At 42.7% G+C, this 15,747-nt stretch overlaps 1 protein-coding gene across 1 annotated transcript in view; it reads left to right on the top strand.

The window, feature by feature from the left end:
* Positions 1 to 4,920: 4,920 nt before the first annotated feature.
* The window catches only part of VPS54 (VPS54 subunit of GARP complex), a 29,718-nt gene continuing 18,891 nt past the window's right edge, over positions 4,921 to 15,747 (top strand). The window contains exons 1-5 of the mRNA XM_053460145.1: positions 4,921 to 5,037; positions 10,096 to 10,249; positions 10,627 to 10,868; positions 11,365 to 11,446; positions 12,331 to 12,368. Of these exons, the coding sequence (XP_053316120.1) occupies positions 10,105 to 10,249; positions 10,627 to 10,868; positions 11,365 to 11,446; positions 12,331 to 12,368 (507 nt within the window). The 5' untranslated portion in view covers positions 4,921 to 5,037; positions 10,096 to 10,104. The remainder of the gene's footprint in view (positions 5,038 to 10,095; positions 10,250 to 10,626; positions 10,869 to 11,364; positions 11,447 to 12,330; positions 12,369 to 15,747) is intronic.

Here is a 15,747-nt window from a genome sequence, read left to right on the forward strand (position 1 = left end):
GTGTTGAATGCGTTATCCAGCCATAAACCTGGCACAGTTGACGGAAATCTAGTGATCTCTAAATGACCCGCCACAACACACAAAAAAGGAAAACAAAAATCCCATCTGATCCATTAGTTGCAGATTCATCCATGGATCAAGCAACCCAATATGGCTGCATGCTCACAAAAACTAAGAGAAATAAAGACTTTGCTAATGGGTCATAAGAAAAGAAGGGAAAAATGAGATGCCCTGACTATGCCTTTGGTGAAAGTTGAAGAACAAAACAAAATCACAACCGATAAATAGATTCTCTGCTGGATTGAATTGCTGCAACATAATTTAAGCAAGCAAATGCTTAAACCGAATAGAAATTTATTTTCACAATCAAATTTAGCCGCCCGATCTGATTTATATAACCGAAAACTTCTATTCAACTCAGCACCAGAGATTCATTACAACTGTGGATTTCCAATGTAAAGCTATTATCACAAATATCTTAGATCAAAGAGGCAGTTGCAGTATGTCTTTAACCCTTTCCTCATGCCAGAGGAAGTTGCCATGCAAGAGATGTGTTCAGCCCGAACATATCACCACGCTCATGATAGTCTTATCTCCGGTCTGATCTGCAGAACACTGCAGGCAGGCGTTTACTGGCCCGATTAAAGGTGGCCCTCCCGTAGGTCTCAGGTGCTGGCACCCACCTGAAGTTCACTTGAGGAGAGGAGAGCCTTAGCAGGGTATTTCTAGCCGCATCTGGGCTCCCCCATAGCTCCCCCTGCTGGCTGATTCGAATTATAAGTAAAAATATTTAAGTCAATAGTATAAAACAATATGTAATATATGGTAATATGTAAAGCATGGATTTGACCCTCTGGAACATAAAAAACATTTTGTATTGGGTTATGACTGTAACAGGAGATGTTGCTGAACATAAATGAGGTCATTATTCAGCTGTGGCACCTGCTGTATAGAAGAAAAGTCCATCAAAATTAAAACATTTTGATCTTTTGTTCTTATTTTAGTATAGTTTTTTTTTTTTTTTTTATCTATTATCACTAATAATTATGTAGTTCTACTTTTCCTGAACAAGATGATGTATAATTTGCACTAGTTCATCAAATATGCAAAAGGTGAATCATGGTCGGGGCGTAGCTAAAAACCACAGGGCCCTGGTGTGAAAATTGCCCCTAGGCCCCCCAACTGCACCAAGCAACATGTCCCACGGTGCCACCTTTGCCCCAAACAGCTTGAGAGTGCATTTGCTCCAAGCAGCTTATCTGTCTCATCCTAACCCCCAAATAGCTGGTCTGTGCTATCATTACCCTCAAACAGCTTGTCTGTGCCATTATTGCCCCCAAACATACACTCTGCCACACATGTAAACACGTAAGAATTACAGACACTTACTCATAATCACTAACACACACTCCTTTTCACCCCACTTACACATCCATGCTCTCACACACATACACAATTAAACATCCATGCTCTCACGCACATATACATAGACATCCATGCTCATATAAATACATAAACACTGATCAGTCATAATATTATGACCACTGACAGGTGAAGTAAAAAAACTGACAATCTTGTTATCATGGCACCTGTCAGTGAGTGGGATATATGAGGCAGCAAGTAAACATGTTGTCCTCAAAGTTGATGCGGCAAGCCTAAGGATCTAAGCGACTTTGATAAGAGCAAAGTTGTGATTGCTAGAAGAGTGCGTCGGAACATCCCCAAAACTGCAGCTGGTCAGTACCTATAAAAAGTGTTCCAAGGAAGGAAAAGCGGTAAAATGGCGACAGGGTCATGGGCGGCTCATTGACGCACATGGGGGGGCGAAGGCCGGCCGGTGTGGTCAAATTCAGCTCAATTTGCTGAAAATGTCACCCTGTGGCAGTTCAAAATAGATTAGTCTAAACAATTTTGAACGAGAAGACAGAAAACAATTGGTAGCGGGGGTCACCCTGGCCCCCCTAGCAGCACGGCCCCTGTCACAGTTGCAAAGCTGTGACCCCTGTAGTTACGCCACTGATCATGGTTAATATGCATTGTTCTTTAGTGGTATGTCAAGGACAATAAACTAACCCTTTTAGTATATAACTAAGAATTTTAGCGTTTGAGCGTTTTGGAGCACCTTCACGGTTAAACTACCTTAGGCCCGGTGGAAATGTGTATATAGTAGCATAAAACTTCCTCTAAATAAAAACTTCTGATTTCGCACTAGTCCAGCAGATGTCCCCATAATCTCATCCATTTAAATCTTTAATGCATTTTCTATACAAGTGTTTCTCAACATTTGTTCGCCTGTGGCCCTTTTCGAACCTTGTTCGAAAGGCACCATAAAGTCTATGGAGGCTGTGCTGAGCTGGCACAGTGTCTATGGCATAAATAGGATGGTTGGGGAGATCAAAGGTCTCCCTTGTCACTGGCCTATTGTGTGGCGGATGGCCGGGGGCCTGATTGCTTGACAGGAGGACCTTCCCCCCCAGTTTTTTTGTACTAGGCTTGGACCTGTCACCCTAGGCTGGGATACGTCACTGCTACTGTGTGTGTTACTGGGGGGGGCAAAGGGCCAATGGGGCCAAAGGTGCCTTTTTTTCAAATGTTATCCGATAGTTTTCGGAAAATGGTTTGCTGGCCCCAAATCCAATTTGGAACAATTTAAGTTACCCCAATACACATTTATGTTTATGAACAGCAGACAACCCAAAATGTTCAACTAGGATAATTTGGACCCTTTCCATGCAGCCATTTCAAGTACAGTGATGCCTCACGTGGTAGGTCGAGGATGGTTTAGGGAAACTCTAAAAACTATAGTACCGAATGAACCGAATTTATAACTGCAAAGCGCTGCACTTCAAAAAGTCTTTATAGTGCATTTCTGTATAGATACCCCAAATTTAATTACCAATGTCAATTTTGTTTAAAATTACTACCCCTGATAATATTCAGCTATTTCTTCACTTAATGGAGAAAAAAATGTGCTCGTGGACCATTATACGTTTCACAGTGGTAATTAAATGGACTCTTAATAGCAAATTGTAAGCTAAAAACCATAACATTAGGCATAAAAAGTGACAACGCCAAACCAACATCATTAACTATATGATTGTGGAAAAGGAATGCTTAAACTAAATAAATATTTTTATCTGCGGGGTCAATTATCCTTTGGCACGGCACACTCTGCATCGTTAGTGCCGTATTGAGTTTTTGGACATTGGATGCATTTTGGAAGTGTGCTGCCCCACTTCTCGCAAGATTTCCTGAAGATGCTGAAGGGCTAGGATCATCCTGCGCAAAAATATCTTTAATTACCTCCATCTGAAACTGTAAAAATGCGCCTCTTTTGGTGGGGTTTAGAAAATGAGTCTTCTTTGTGGTGAGGTATGGCTGCAAAAGCTCTGCCAAGTCAACTCCATCCAAAAAAATCTGGAAAAAAGGCACGGTGCCATCATCATGGTCAGCATACATATATCTTATTTTACTGCCTACAGCTACTCTTGGTACAAAGCTAAGAAGCCCCTCTCACTTTTTACTTCGTTAAGTCGTGGAGGCGCTTTTTTGCTCCCCTCTGTTCGCTTCCACAAAGCAGAGTCACGGGGACGACCTCTCCCCTGTTCTGCTTGTTCAGGCCATGTCCACAGAGAAGCGGACGAAGAAAGAAGACATTAGGAGCAGAGCATGAAGAAAGTCAGTAGAACAAGAAGATGGAAGAGAAGAAGGGGACCTGCGCGACAAGGATACAGAGACACAGAAGTGGTTGGTAGAGAAGGTAGGGTGACATTCAGAGGAAACGTGAGGGAGAGTAAATGACATTGTAAAAGATAGCGAGTGAAAGAGCATGAGATAGTGAATGAGGGTGAGCGATTAAATTTCTGATTTCTAAAATCCGAACCAAAAAGGCAGCAAACAATATTTATTTTTCTAAAAACAAATGGACCATAAAACGAAACAAAAAAAAATTGTCTGACTGGGTTTTGATCCATTTGCACAGGTCTAGTCGTCGTATCCTTCCTGGCAGCCTTTTAGTGGCTCCCGGGCAGTCTCTCAGACTCCATAATCTTCCTGGCAGTCTTTTCTGGTCTTTGCACCAGGGAGTCACGGGGTGCCAGCAGAAAAGTCGAAAGCGGTTGTAGCCCCTGGGCTACTTTACTAAGGATAGACTACCCTATTTGGACTAAAATCCCCTATCTTTCCTCCCGATTCCCTCCTTATCTAAGATGTGAGTATGAGTGTATGAGTAACAAAAACTATCTGCGCTTCTCATTTATATTATGTTTATTTATTTGTTGCCAACTTTATTAGGGTAAGAAGCGCAGACAGTTTTTGTTTTTTGTATACATTGTACAGCCAATACACTGTTTCTTGCAGCATGCTTACACCTGTTTGGTAGGCCTCGTATTACACATTTGTATTATTTGAGCCTGAGACTTGCTTAGCGCACCGACACTTTCTTTTCCCCATGAGTGTATGAGTGATCGGCAACACTATAATACAATAAACACAATAATGTTCACATAATGAACACAATTGTATCTAAAATAATAATTATTATTAATACTTAATAATAAAAAGGGGTGAAATAACATTAGTGTGCCATCCGGTCTAGGGCCGGCCCTGAATGGTTCTCTAACAGTCTGTCAGTCTCCCGTTCAGCCCAGAGGCTCCCTGACAGTCTCTCAGTGACTTCCTTGGGAGGCTTTTATCCACAAGGCGACTGCCTATTTTATTCTATGGTATCCAACCCTGAGCACTCTCAGGCAGCCGCCCATTCATTGCTCGTAGTTTCTCCCTATTTACGCCCTAGTCCCTGGCAGTCTCTCAGATATTTGCGGGTCGGTTGGATTATTATTTACATTCTCTTAGCCCGTCACCCGGTTTGTCATCGGCAGTCTCTCACGCAGTCACTAAGACAGCTAGCATCAGTCTCTCCCCTCCCCCGGTGCGTAGCGCGGTGCATGCCGGACTCTGTTGCCGGTGCTCGGGACTCTGGCCGCCCGGGAGATGCTGCTGGACAAGAAGAAGCACCGAGACCGTGTGTGACTACAGGTGCGTGCGGACAAACGGGGCCGCTGGGCGGCAGAGCGGCACCGCCAGGGGAGGCCGAGCTGCATAGGGAGGGCAGGCCGGCCTTGGAGAGGGGAAGGGCGGCCTCTTTCGTGGAATAGCTCCTGGCTTGGACTGAGGCCCAGGCTTCTGGGGCGAAAGTCACGTCACACCACGTAGAGCTGGAGTATCTCAGCTGTGTGCCGAGGCCTTGCGTGGTACATAGAGCTGGGAAGCGCTTTTCTGTATACGGTATATATGACTGCCAGGTGCGGTATAGAGTGAGTGCAGCTGCTGTTATATACTCACCATGCCTATAGCGCAGTATAATAAAGGAAAGGGCTGCATACGGGGTATACTGTGTGTTATCTGAGGGACCGAGCAGGTGACAGGTCGTTCCATGGGGAATACGTAAATAATATGTAGATATTTACTGCCCGTGTGATATGGACAGGCGAGTTATTGGCGTGTAAGGGCCCGCTCTAAACTGCTGCATATGTTTCTAGTGTATATTATGTAAAAGATGCTCCCCTGTAATAAGCATATAGCTTTTTCAAGTATATTTAAAGCGCCCTCCAGCCGTTATATGCACTTTAATGCATCGTATGATAGCTGAGAGGTCCCTTTTAAATTTATGTGGTGCTTCGCTTGCAGAAATTTGGGGGTTTCTGCAGAATACCCCCCATATGCATTTGCCGCTGTTTGGCTCCCTGCTCATGATATACCGGTACTTCCCGCCAGTCAGCTCCAGTGCGCATGCATGGAAAGCACCCCCGTTGATTTCAAAGGGATCGCTTTCCTGCCCCTGATTGGCTGCTTCAAACTTTGTCGCTTCTCCCAGAGCCTAGTATTTTTTTTGTTATTTTTAGAGTTTGGTAAAACCCAATGCAGCTTCCAGCACGGGTGGTTAGAGATGCTACGTAAACATACATGGATAAGGCAAGCCGGCTTAGTCCAGATCAGACATCGTTTTACTCGGCTCTTGTGTTGATCCGGGGATCTCTCCGAATGACGACTCTATAGTTGACGTCTTTAAGAAATGTGCAAGATGGTTTTGTACGGACTTGGTTTGCATCGACGTGTTCTGGCCGCAGCTTCATGAATGTGGGTCAGCCGCTTAGCTGTGCCTTTTTTCCGGAGACTTCTCCTGGCAGTCCAACGTTGACCTACATTCATGACACTTAAGCAGCGAACAACCGAGTAGGCCGTTTCACAAAGCCTCAGCAGTGCCAGTTTTCTCTTTTTACTTTTATATGTTGGTACTGCGGTATTTGACAATTGGACACTGGGAAGTGAACAGCCCGAGGCACGCGTTATCATACATACACAGTCCATATATACATACAATACCACATGGCCACGTTGGTGATATATGGACCCGTGTCGGTAGATAATTATGGCTTGGCTTTACGTTCTTCGCCTACTAGGACATGAAGAGAATGGTGCCACAGAAAATGACGCATCACCCGTAAAGCTCATTAACAATTAATTTCGGTGTGCCGTGTTCATTAGTGTTTCAAGTAACATGTTATGCAGCTTTAGCCCCGCTCATGTGCTGTAGATTGGAAGACAAGGGGTGACCGGACCCAAAGTGCTGGACGATTACCCTTAAATAGCCCTGGGTCGCCGACCATTTCTTTCCCCAATGTGCTGTTTTATAAAACATATTTGTATCCGTTTCATATACCTGCTGACATTACGTTGCTGTGTAAAATACCTATAATCAGAATTAATGATACAATTTCCTTGTGTGATCTCGCGATCGCCGTGGCAGAGAAGAGCCCATTGGGGCCCATCTAGTGCAGATAACTTTTCTGCGTTGACATCTTCGTCCCAGAAATTGACCATTTCTTGACGTACCGTATACGCAGCTTCTCATTTCCTTCCTATGTCTGGGCTTTGCATGGTTGGGAGTTTATTTGTTGTGCCGGATAATTGTGTTCCGAGCGTTGCCTGCCGCTGCATTAGAGCTGTTAGTAAGACTTGATTGCGGCGTCTGCTCTAGAACGCTAACTCACTCTAACTTTAGGCGAGTCTTGTTTTTATTCACATTTTGCGACATTCTCCAAGTATAACTTTTTATTCACAAAGCTGAGTGGTCGTTTAAATGAAGCATTAACTCAACTGAGGTGTCATGGCCTCCCAAAACAACTCACATATTCACTAATAAGTTGTTTGCCAGGGCATCTAAGGAAATGCATCTGTAACATTTTAAGCATGCGCCGGTGCTTCTGCCTGAAGCCATGTATTATTAATTAACATGATACTATTTCACACGCTGTAAGATTCAAATAAAATCCAAGGATACGGGAAGGCAGGCAAAAGAAATGCCCATGATTTCAGAAGGTGACCATATTGATCTCTAGGCTGATCTCCTCCATTCCCCCTCTAATTTATCACCCCGTGTAACACGATGTACCCCAATCCTCTAATCTTAAAGGAAGAAAGAGAGGAAGTGTACGGCGCGCAAGAGCATCTGGGGACAGACGTCTCTGGTACCCAGTATTTTAATGGATTATAATTTCATCTCACCTGTCTATTAGCATGCTTTTCTCTGTTTAGTCTGCTCTACTGTTATCTTTACTAAGTGAATATTAAAGGAGGCATCTCAATAAAAGTTTTTCTAACCACCCGTTGTTTCTGAAGCACGTTGGTGCAGTGATACTGTATACAGTAAGTGAGGGTAACCGCGTTACTATCTATCCAACTCACCTGTTTAATTCACGCTGTATACGTAATAATACCGCTGTAATACCGCCCAGAGGGTAGAGCCTGAGGGGACGGGGTGGGCCCTGGGGCAGAGGAGACGTTCTTTGGGTATAAAGGGGAACTTTCACCACATTTTGATTACTAACCGCAGAGTAAAATAGGTATTTAAGGTATTTTTTTTAAAACGGTTCGACTTTTTGCATACAGCTACATATTAGCCATTATTCTATTATTTTAGCCCAATCTACCAGACAAACGCTCTGACTCCTTATCATACTGCCCCTAGTAAACAATACAGAGGTTCATTGTTACTACTGAAAGTCTGTGGAGGAATGGACTTCATTAGCATTGCCATAAAGAATCTCCTCTGTATGAGCTGGGAAAATCACCCAAAGTATCACCTGACAGACAACAACGTCCACAGATATAGGCAGTTCATTGGAATAAAATCTGATGAAGCCGTTTTTTATCAGCGCTGTGTTTTGTGCTTAAGGAGATTTTCTTCCATGAGACTTCTCCTTTAACGTGTCGGAAAGCGTGACGCGCCATTAGGGCTGACCCAGCAAGCCTGGTTTGTTCGAGTTCCTTATTAGTGTCTGAGATAACAAGTCAGGTGATCTTTGGTTTTTATTGTTCTGCTGACACGTTGGCTTTCTGCTTGTTGGCTTTCTGCTTGTAGACGGCGTAGGAGTCCTTCTCGTTTGCCAAGTCCCCAAAGCAAATTTCCCATCTCGTCTACTAACTCTATTTAAATCACGATGATTTCTGTTTACAACATTAGTGTCACAGTATCAGTGGATCAAAAGTCATATATGTTCTGTACATAAAATCTGGCTATCTTCTACATTAATTTACCCCTTTCCACCTTCATGATGATCTATGCATACTGTTGTGAAGTTGAGAAGTTTCTGAATGCCACAAGCCACTGAAATTTGTGTAACTGCCGAGCATTGTTGGCGCCTACTTTGCCGCTGAGCTTGTAGTTCGTGTCTCTGACATTAGCGACACGATATTTAGTTGTAAATGAAAGCATGCAGTGACTCTGATCTGTACGATCTCCTCATTCATTTTACACAGTGTGTTTCGGGGGGGGGCACGTCATGGCATGTATGTGCGACATTATTCAGAGTGATCAGGAAACGGCTTCATATTTCACACCATTAAAGAAAGTGACTCATATGCAGTTCCTCGGGTGCTGTCACTAAATAATTATTGCTATTATCTGGGCCATTACCATACCAAGTGTGTGATCAACCACAATAGTTACAATGCGAAAATACCATAACCAATGTATCATCGCTCATAGTGGGGAAGAGGTGGATACAAACTACTTTACTATTCTTTCTTCACTGGTGAGGCTGCACGGTGTGTCCCTTTAATATAAACTGCGGAGATCGCCAGCAAAGCGAGTCCAATTTACGATGGTAATTTACAGCTGAAAAAGACAATGAGGTTAAACTGCTTTAGCAGTTAAATGTATAAAAGGTAAAATTCCCTATTTCTATAAGGCTTAATGATGCTATGTTTTGTTTATTGTAGATCCTCCTAGGAGCTGGACAAATTCCAGGAGTCAGGTAGCCATGGCTCCCAAAATTTCACTACTGGCGCCCAACCATATGTTCTATTGATCTCTATGGCGGCTTCCCTTCCTGACTCCTAAATTATACTCTGATTTATAGGGCTCTGCTTTACGTAGAACATTTTTAGCCCTTTTAGGGTTTGTCTTACAGTCTCATATATTATTATGCCTGCTGAAAAATCAATGAATAAACCATATGCTGCTAAATGATAGCTGTGACAGGACCCTTCCACCATGAATTATTTACCTAATGGTGTACCGTTGCATGCTGTCTTCAGATGACTTTATCATTGATCAGTCTGTATTCTATACAAATGTTTTCTTGCATTGTTCACTGGACTATTATAAGACGGGTAAAAATATTCAAGGTGTTTTTGTAAGGTGAATATGTATTATTGAGCATACACACGGTATAACAATGATAAAATAGCGGATGTTTGGAATAGTGCATGACTTTGAGATTCAAAGAGCCAGTGAAATAATTTGCTTACTTTAGGGCTATGTAAGTGCAATGATGCTATGTAATGCATGATTTTGCCGCGCTGTTATTCTGACGTTCTGTACAAATATTTTAAAGAGAGACATTGCCTTCTGGTTATTTTCTGAACTCAGGGATTCACTGAATACATTGTGTCGCCATGTTAAACATGGGCTATCAGCAAGTAACTAAAGATAAGCCAAAACATTATCCATGCCAGTGGGTTTGTAAAACAACCCTACGAAATGTGACCTGAAAGAAAATTTACAGCTATCAATTATTTTTATTTGCGCAGGTTCACTTGATGTATTCGATGGATTCCAATCATAGTTCTCCACTAGTGCCTCACTCAAACAACAGCAAAGCTTTCTACAAAAAGGGACTGGAGCCTGCACAACAAGTTGGGTTAGTGAGATCACTCCCCGATGTCTGCCCCAAGGAGCCAACAGGTAATTCTTAACAACAAGTCACTCTCTTTAAGTCCGTTTACCCATTTTTAAAACTACTTTTAAACTGAAATTTCCCTTCTTTTGATCTGTGCTAGATCTGCCTATAGTGGCATGCTTATTTGAACTTCATCAGCTTTCATAAAATATACCTCCTTAGGTCCTTAATGGGTCCTACACAGACTGCAGATTATGTAACATGAAGACTCTTGTTTAAATGAAACATATAAAATAGTTGTATTACAATATCGTGGTGTTTCTTGATTCTACTTCCTCTAATTTCCCGTATGTTGATCTGTTTTATTCTTATAAGTAGAATCACTGTATTCCATGTGGAAGGTAAGCACAACAACTATTTGCTTATCTCCCTCTCCTTACAGGTGATGCTCACAGTTTGTGTGATGAACCATCTGTAGTTGCAGATCAGCACAAGTGGACCATCTACCATTCCAAAGTGAACCTTCCAGCAGCATTAAATGACCCTCGTCTTGCAAAAAGAGAGTCTGATTTCTTCACTAAGACATGGGGTCAAGACTTTGTGGAGACAGAAGTGTTGCCCTCTCCCTACCTCCCGGCCATCACCAAGGAAAACTTTTCTCTATACAGGGAGCAAACTACACTGGTGAGACACATTTAAGTTTAGGAAGGCGGGTATGTAGGCATGTGTGCGATAAGCAAAAGCCTTTCCCAAACATAAGACTTAAGACCAAGTAATCACTTTTTGGAGTCTGGATGTAAGCTACACAGAATGTGTTGTGCTGTAAGGGGTGTCTGGACTAGAGAATTAGCCACATGGTTAAGTTACAATTTTCCTGCTCAATTGTCTAACTTCAATCGCAAGTCTAAAGAGGAGTTTTCCTTCAAGATACTCTAATCCTTTTACAGTACTTTTAAATAACTCCCTGTTTCATGAGGCTGGTTCAGCTTGGGTATTTCTGGCTGCCTGTTATGCGTATCCAGTAATTGTTTGAGATCTTGACACTAACATTTTAGAATGGAGTATATGGCTATCTTTTCTGGTTTTATTGCAAAGAGAGAGTGAAATATAGGTGTGCTTTCAAAGAAATATCTATTTTTATATTATATATATAATTAACTTTTTCTATTTGCTGTTTCAGAGAGAAAAGAGTCATGAGAAGTGGAAGACAATATGCCCTCCCAAGGGTGATTTTGACAGGACAGCCTTGACACAGTCACTTGGTACACTTTTTGATTATTGAAGAAATGTATTTTTACCTAGAAATTTGGTATAAAATGTGATATCAGGTGTCATGTTTTATTGGTTTTGAGATAGTCCGAGTCAGTGTTTATTTATTCCACTGTTTTTAACCCCGGCATGGCATTTATTACATTTAAGCTTATTTAGCTTAGAAAGCGATCAAAGATCAAGGCATTAAGCAACACCAAACTCTGCAGCAGTGGCCCCTTTACAGGGCGTCCGCATCCACCACATGGAATATGATGGTGGACGTCTGATTTAAAAGTGCTTAGGAGACTATCAAGGATTGCCGATTTTATCCCTCTCAAGATTGCGACACCCATTAAAAAATAAACAAGTTTCCAAGAGAGTCTCTCCAGACCCTCCTGAGAATTTGATAACATGAAAAAATAATTATCCATTGATGTCACCATTAGGGGAACCAGCCAGTTCCAACAAAATGTAAAAAAAAAAAAAAAAAAAAAAAAGACCAAACATTTAAAAAAAGAACAAAAATGTTTATATTTACGAGCAAGTGCTAAAATGAGCGCTGTATCTTCCCAAAGATCCTGGGATGGAAAGAGTTAATACAACCATAAAAAAAAAACCATAAAAACATTGGGTATCTCTAAACTCAGGACAAATATTAGAATCTATTTTGCAGGTTTTTTTCTAGACAAGTAAAAGATTTTTCAAATAGAAGTCTGTCAAATCTTTGCTTTAGCAGGATTCTCCCATTTTTGTTAAATAACTTTTCGGCAGAATGTTATGACCTGCTGATATTGGTGACATACCCGAAGTAAACTAAAGTAGAATGTGAATCTTTATTGTGATTCCAGTCTTTTAATTGTATGCTAACATATTTTTTCGTTTGTTTTTTATACAGTAAATAAATCCAGGGGTGATTTGGAACAAGTACCTAAGGTATTGTTATTAACTATGTTACAATATTTTTGTAATAAAATGGTGGTTTGCCAATTATTTACAAATTTGCGTTTTCCTGTTACTTTTGCAAATGGGACTTGTGCTCATGCAAGGAAATTCTGAAACCGATGTTGAGTCTGTTTAAAAAGCAATTTGAAAAAATAGGTATGCCCGTTACTGCTAAACAGGCCCGGACTGGGACAAAAAATAGGCCCGGGCATTTAAGCCTGAGCAGCCCATATTTATTTATTTATTTATTTATTTATTTATTGTTAAAGCCCACCCTTCATGTACCATCTTTGCATTTAATCATTCACACAAATCATTAACACATTCATTAATGCAGTCTCACAAATCATTCAAGCAATTCATCCACACATGAATTCATTAATTGTCATACGCATTCACACAATTCATCCACACATTTATTCATTCATTCTCATACGCATTCACACTACCCCCTCTCATCATCTTATCTGCCCCTTTTTACTATGTAACCCCCTTCCCCACTTATCAATATGTACCGCCTCTATCTATCCCCTCTCCCCCTTTCTCACTACCTAACCCCCCTCTGCCCCTTCTCACTGCAGCCCCCTCCCTCACCCTACTTACCTTGTTGCCAGAGCAAGCAGCAACTGCGACTGCACCTGTGGCAGGGCAGGATTGACTTAGGGGCTGATGGAGCTGCAGCTCCAGGCTAGTACCTTAAAATATGGCCGCATTAAGGCAGAGCCCCTTAAGCCCGCCGCAACTGCAACCAGGTCCGCCACTCTAAGGCAGAGCCGGCCTTAGGTGTTCTGGCGCCCTGTGCGGACTACTCCTCTGGTGCCCCCCATCCCAAAAAAAGAAAGGAATAAAAACTTGTAACAAAACTCCCCTTTCTCACTATCTATCCCCCTGTATCTACCACCTCTGCCTCTTCTCACTGTTATCATTATATACTGAGGCAGACATTGACGGTGGTACAGCATAATACTTATCACTATATACTGAGGCAGAAATTGACGGTGGTACAGCATAACACCTACCACTATATACTGAGGCAGACAATGATGGTGGTACAGCATAACACCTATCACTATATACTGAGGCACACATTGACAGTGGTACAGCGTAATCCCTATCACTATACATTGAGCCAGACATTGACAATAGTGCAGCATAACCCCAATCACTATATACTACGCCAAACATTGATGTGGTGTAGGCCTACCACTTCATTGTCTGGCTTAGTAGTAGGGATGCACCGAAACGAATTCTGGACTGAAACCGAAAATGCAGCATTTACCTGTCCGAAACCGAATATGACCTCCCCACACCATAAAAAAACACTTTTATTTAAAGTAAGTAACACACCAAAATAGGACAAAACAATTAAAAAACAATATTATATGTATATATATATATATGATTGTTAACAGCAATCACATTCCTATCATGCCCAGGCATACCCAGATTCCAGGATGTACTCGCAGACATGATAGGAGTATGATTGCCCTATCTACCCCTTCTCACTCCCTTCTGCCCCATCTACCCCTTCTCACTCCCTTCTGCCCCATCTACCCCTTCTCACTCCCTTCTGCCCCATCTACCCCTTCTCACTCCCTTCTCCCCTATCTACCCCTTCTCACTCCCTTCTCCCTATCTACCCTCTTTCCCCCGTCTCACGCCCTTTTCCCTATCTACCCCCTCCTAACTATCTGCCCTCTCCCTCTTTGAAGTTCACTTACCTTTCAGGAGTCCTGCGGTGGGGGTGCAAGGCCTCTGCCTCCCAGCTCTGCCACTGTATGGAACAGTATAGAGTGATGGGAGTTATGATGTACTTTTAGAGCATAATTAGATCATGAAAAAGACATTGGAAATGGTACAGCATAACACCCATCACTCTCACACACTTACCAATCCACACATATATACCAATCCACACATATATACCAATCCACACATATATACCAATCCACACGTATACCAATCCACACACATATACCAATCCACACGTATACCAATCCACACACATATACCAATCCACACGTATACCAATCCACACACATATACCAATCCACACGTATACCAATCCACACGTATACCAATCCACACGTATACCAATCCACACGTATACCAATCCACACATGTATACCAATCCACACATGTATACCAATCCACACATGTATACCAATCCACACATGTATACCAATCCACACATATATACTAATCCACTCTCACTGAATATTTTCCTACCTTTCCTCTTTTCTCCTTACAGCTCCTTTTCCTCCTCTTCGCTCCTCTTCTTCAGTTCTTCTGTCTTCTCTGTCTTCTTCCGGTTCAGAGGGCAACAGCTGCTGTGCGCCGGGGTTTGTTGTCAGATCCCGGCGCACAGCAGCTGTTGCTGTGCAGATCACAAGGGAGCGGTATCGGAGGTCTTTAACAGACCTCCGGCTCCCTTGAGTGATTTTAAGCCGGGTTGAACCCGGCTTAAAATCACTCAAGGGAACCGGAGGTCTGTTAAAGACCTCCGATACCGCTCCCTTGCGAACCTGCTCCTCCAGCAGCGGACATTACTGTCCGTCTCTGGAGGGGTGCCGGGTGCCGCAAGTTGGCACCCCCTGATGAGCGGCACCCGGTGCGGACCGCCCCCCGCCCCCTAGAGTGTGACGCCCTGTGCGGTCGCACACCCCAAAGGCCGGTCCTGCTCTAAGGGGCTGGGAAGCCCCCACCAGCGCCGGCTTAGTGGTCTGCGGCCGCACAGGGTTTAAATTAAAACATCGGGGGTTTTTTTCAACTTTATTTAACATCCTCCATGTTAAATAAAGTAAAAAAACTTTATTTAACATGGAGGATGTTAAATAAAGTAAAAAAAACCCCGATGTTTTAATTTATACCCTGTGCGGCCGCAGACCCGTAAGGCCGGCCTTGGTGGGGACTTCCCGGCCCCTTAGAGTGGCGGACCCGGTAGGTAGGGTAGGGGCCTGGAGCTGCAGCTCCATCAGCCCCTAAGTCAATGCGGCCCTGCCGTGGCCCGGCCCACCGGGCAAATGCCCGGTGTGCCCGATGGCCAGTCCGGGCCTGCTGCTAAATACCTAAAAACATCAGATTTGCTTCCCCTGTAATATTACTAGTGTTTAATTGAAAAAATAAAACATCGCTGTCCACTTTTCTCACGCAGGATGTGATTAAATAATTTGGGGTGCATTTTCCTCATTATTCCGCTTTCCTGTTTAACATAGTAAATTGAAAATTGAATTTCTGACGTAACTTTGAAAAGGTAACAAAACGTGTTTTTCTTAGCCCATCGGATTCTGCGCTCGTTTTAATGTAATGATAATATATTATAATAAAATGCTAAACCATAAAATTAGGTATGTGCTAACCCAATAGAGTT

The sequence above is a fragment of the Spea bombifrons genome, chromosome 3 (assembly GCF_027358695.1).
Source record: "Spea bombifrons isolate aSpeBom1 chromosome 3, aSpeBom1.2.pri, whole genome shotgun sequence".
NCBI lineage: Eukaryota > Metazoa > Chordata > Amphibia > Anura > Pelobatidae > Spea > Spea bombifrons.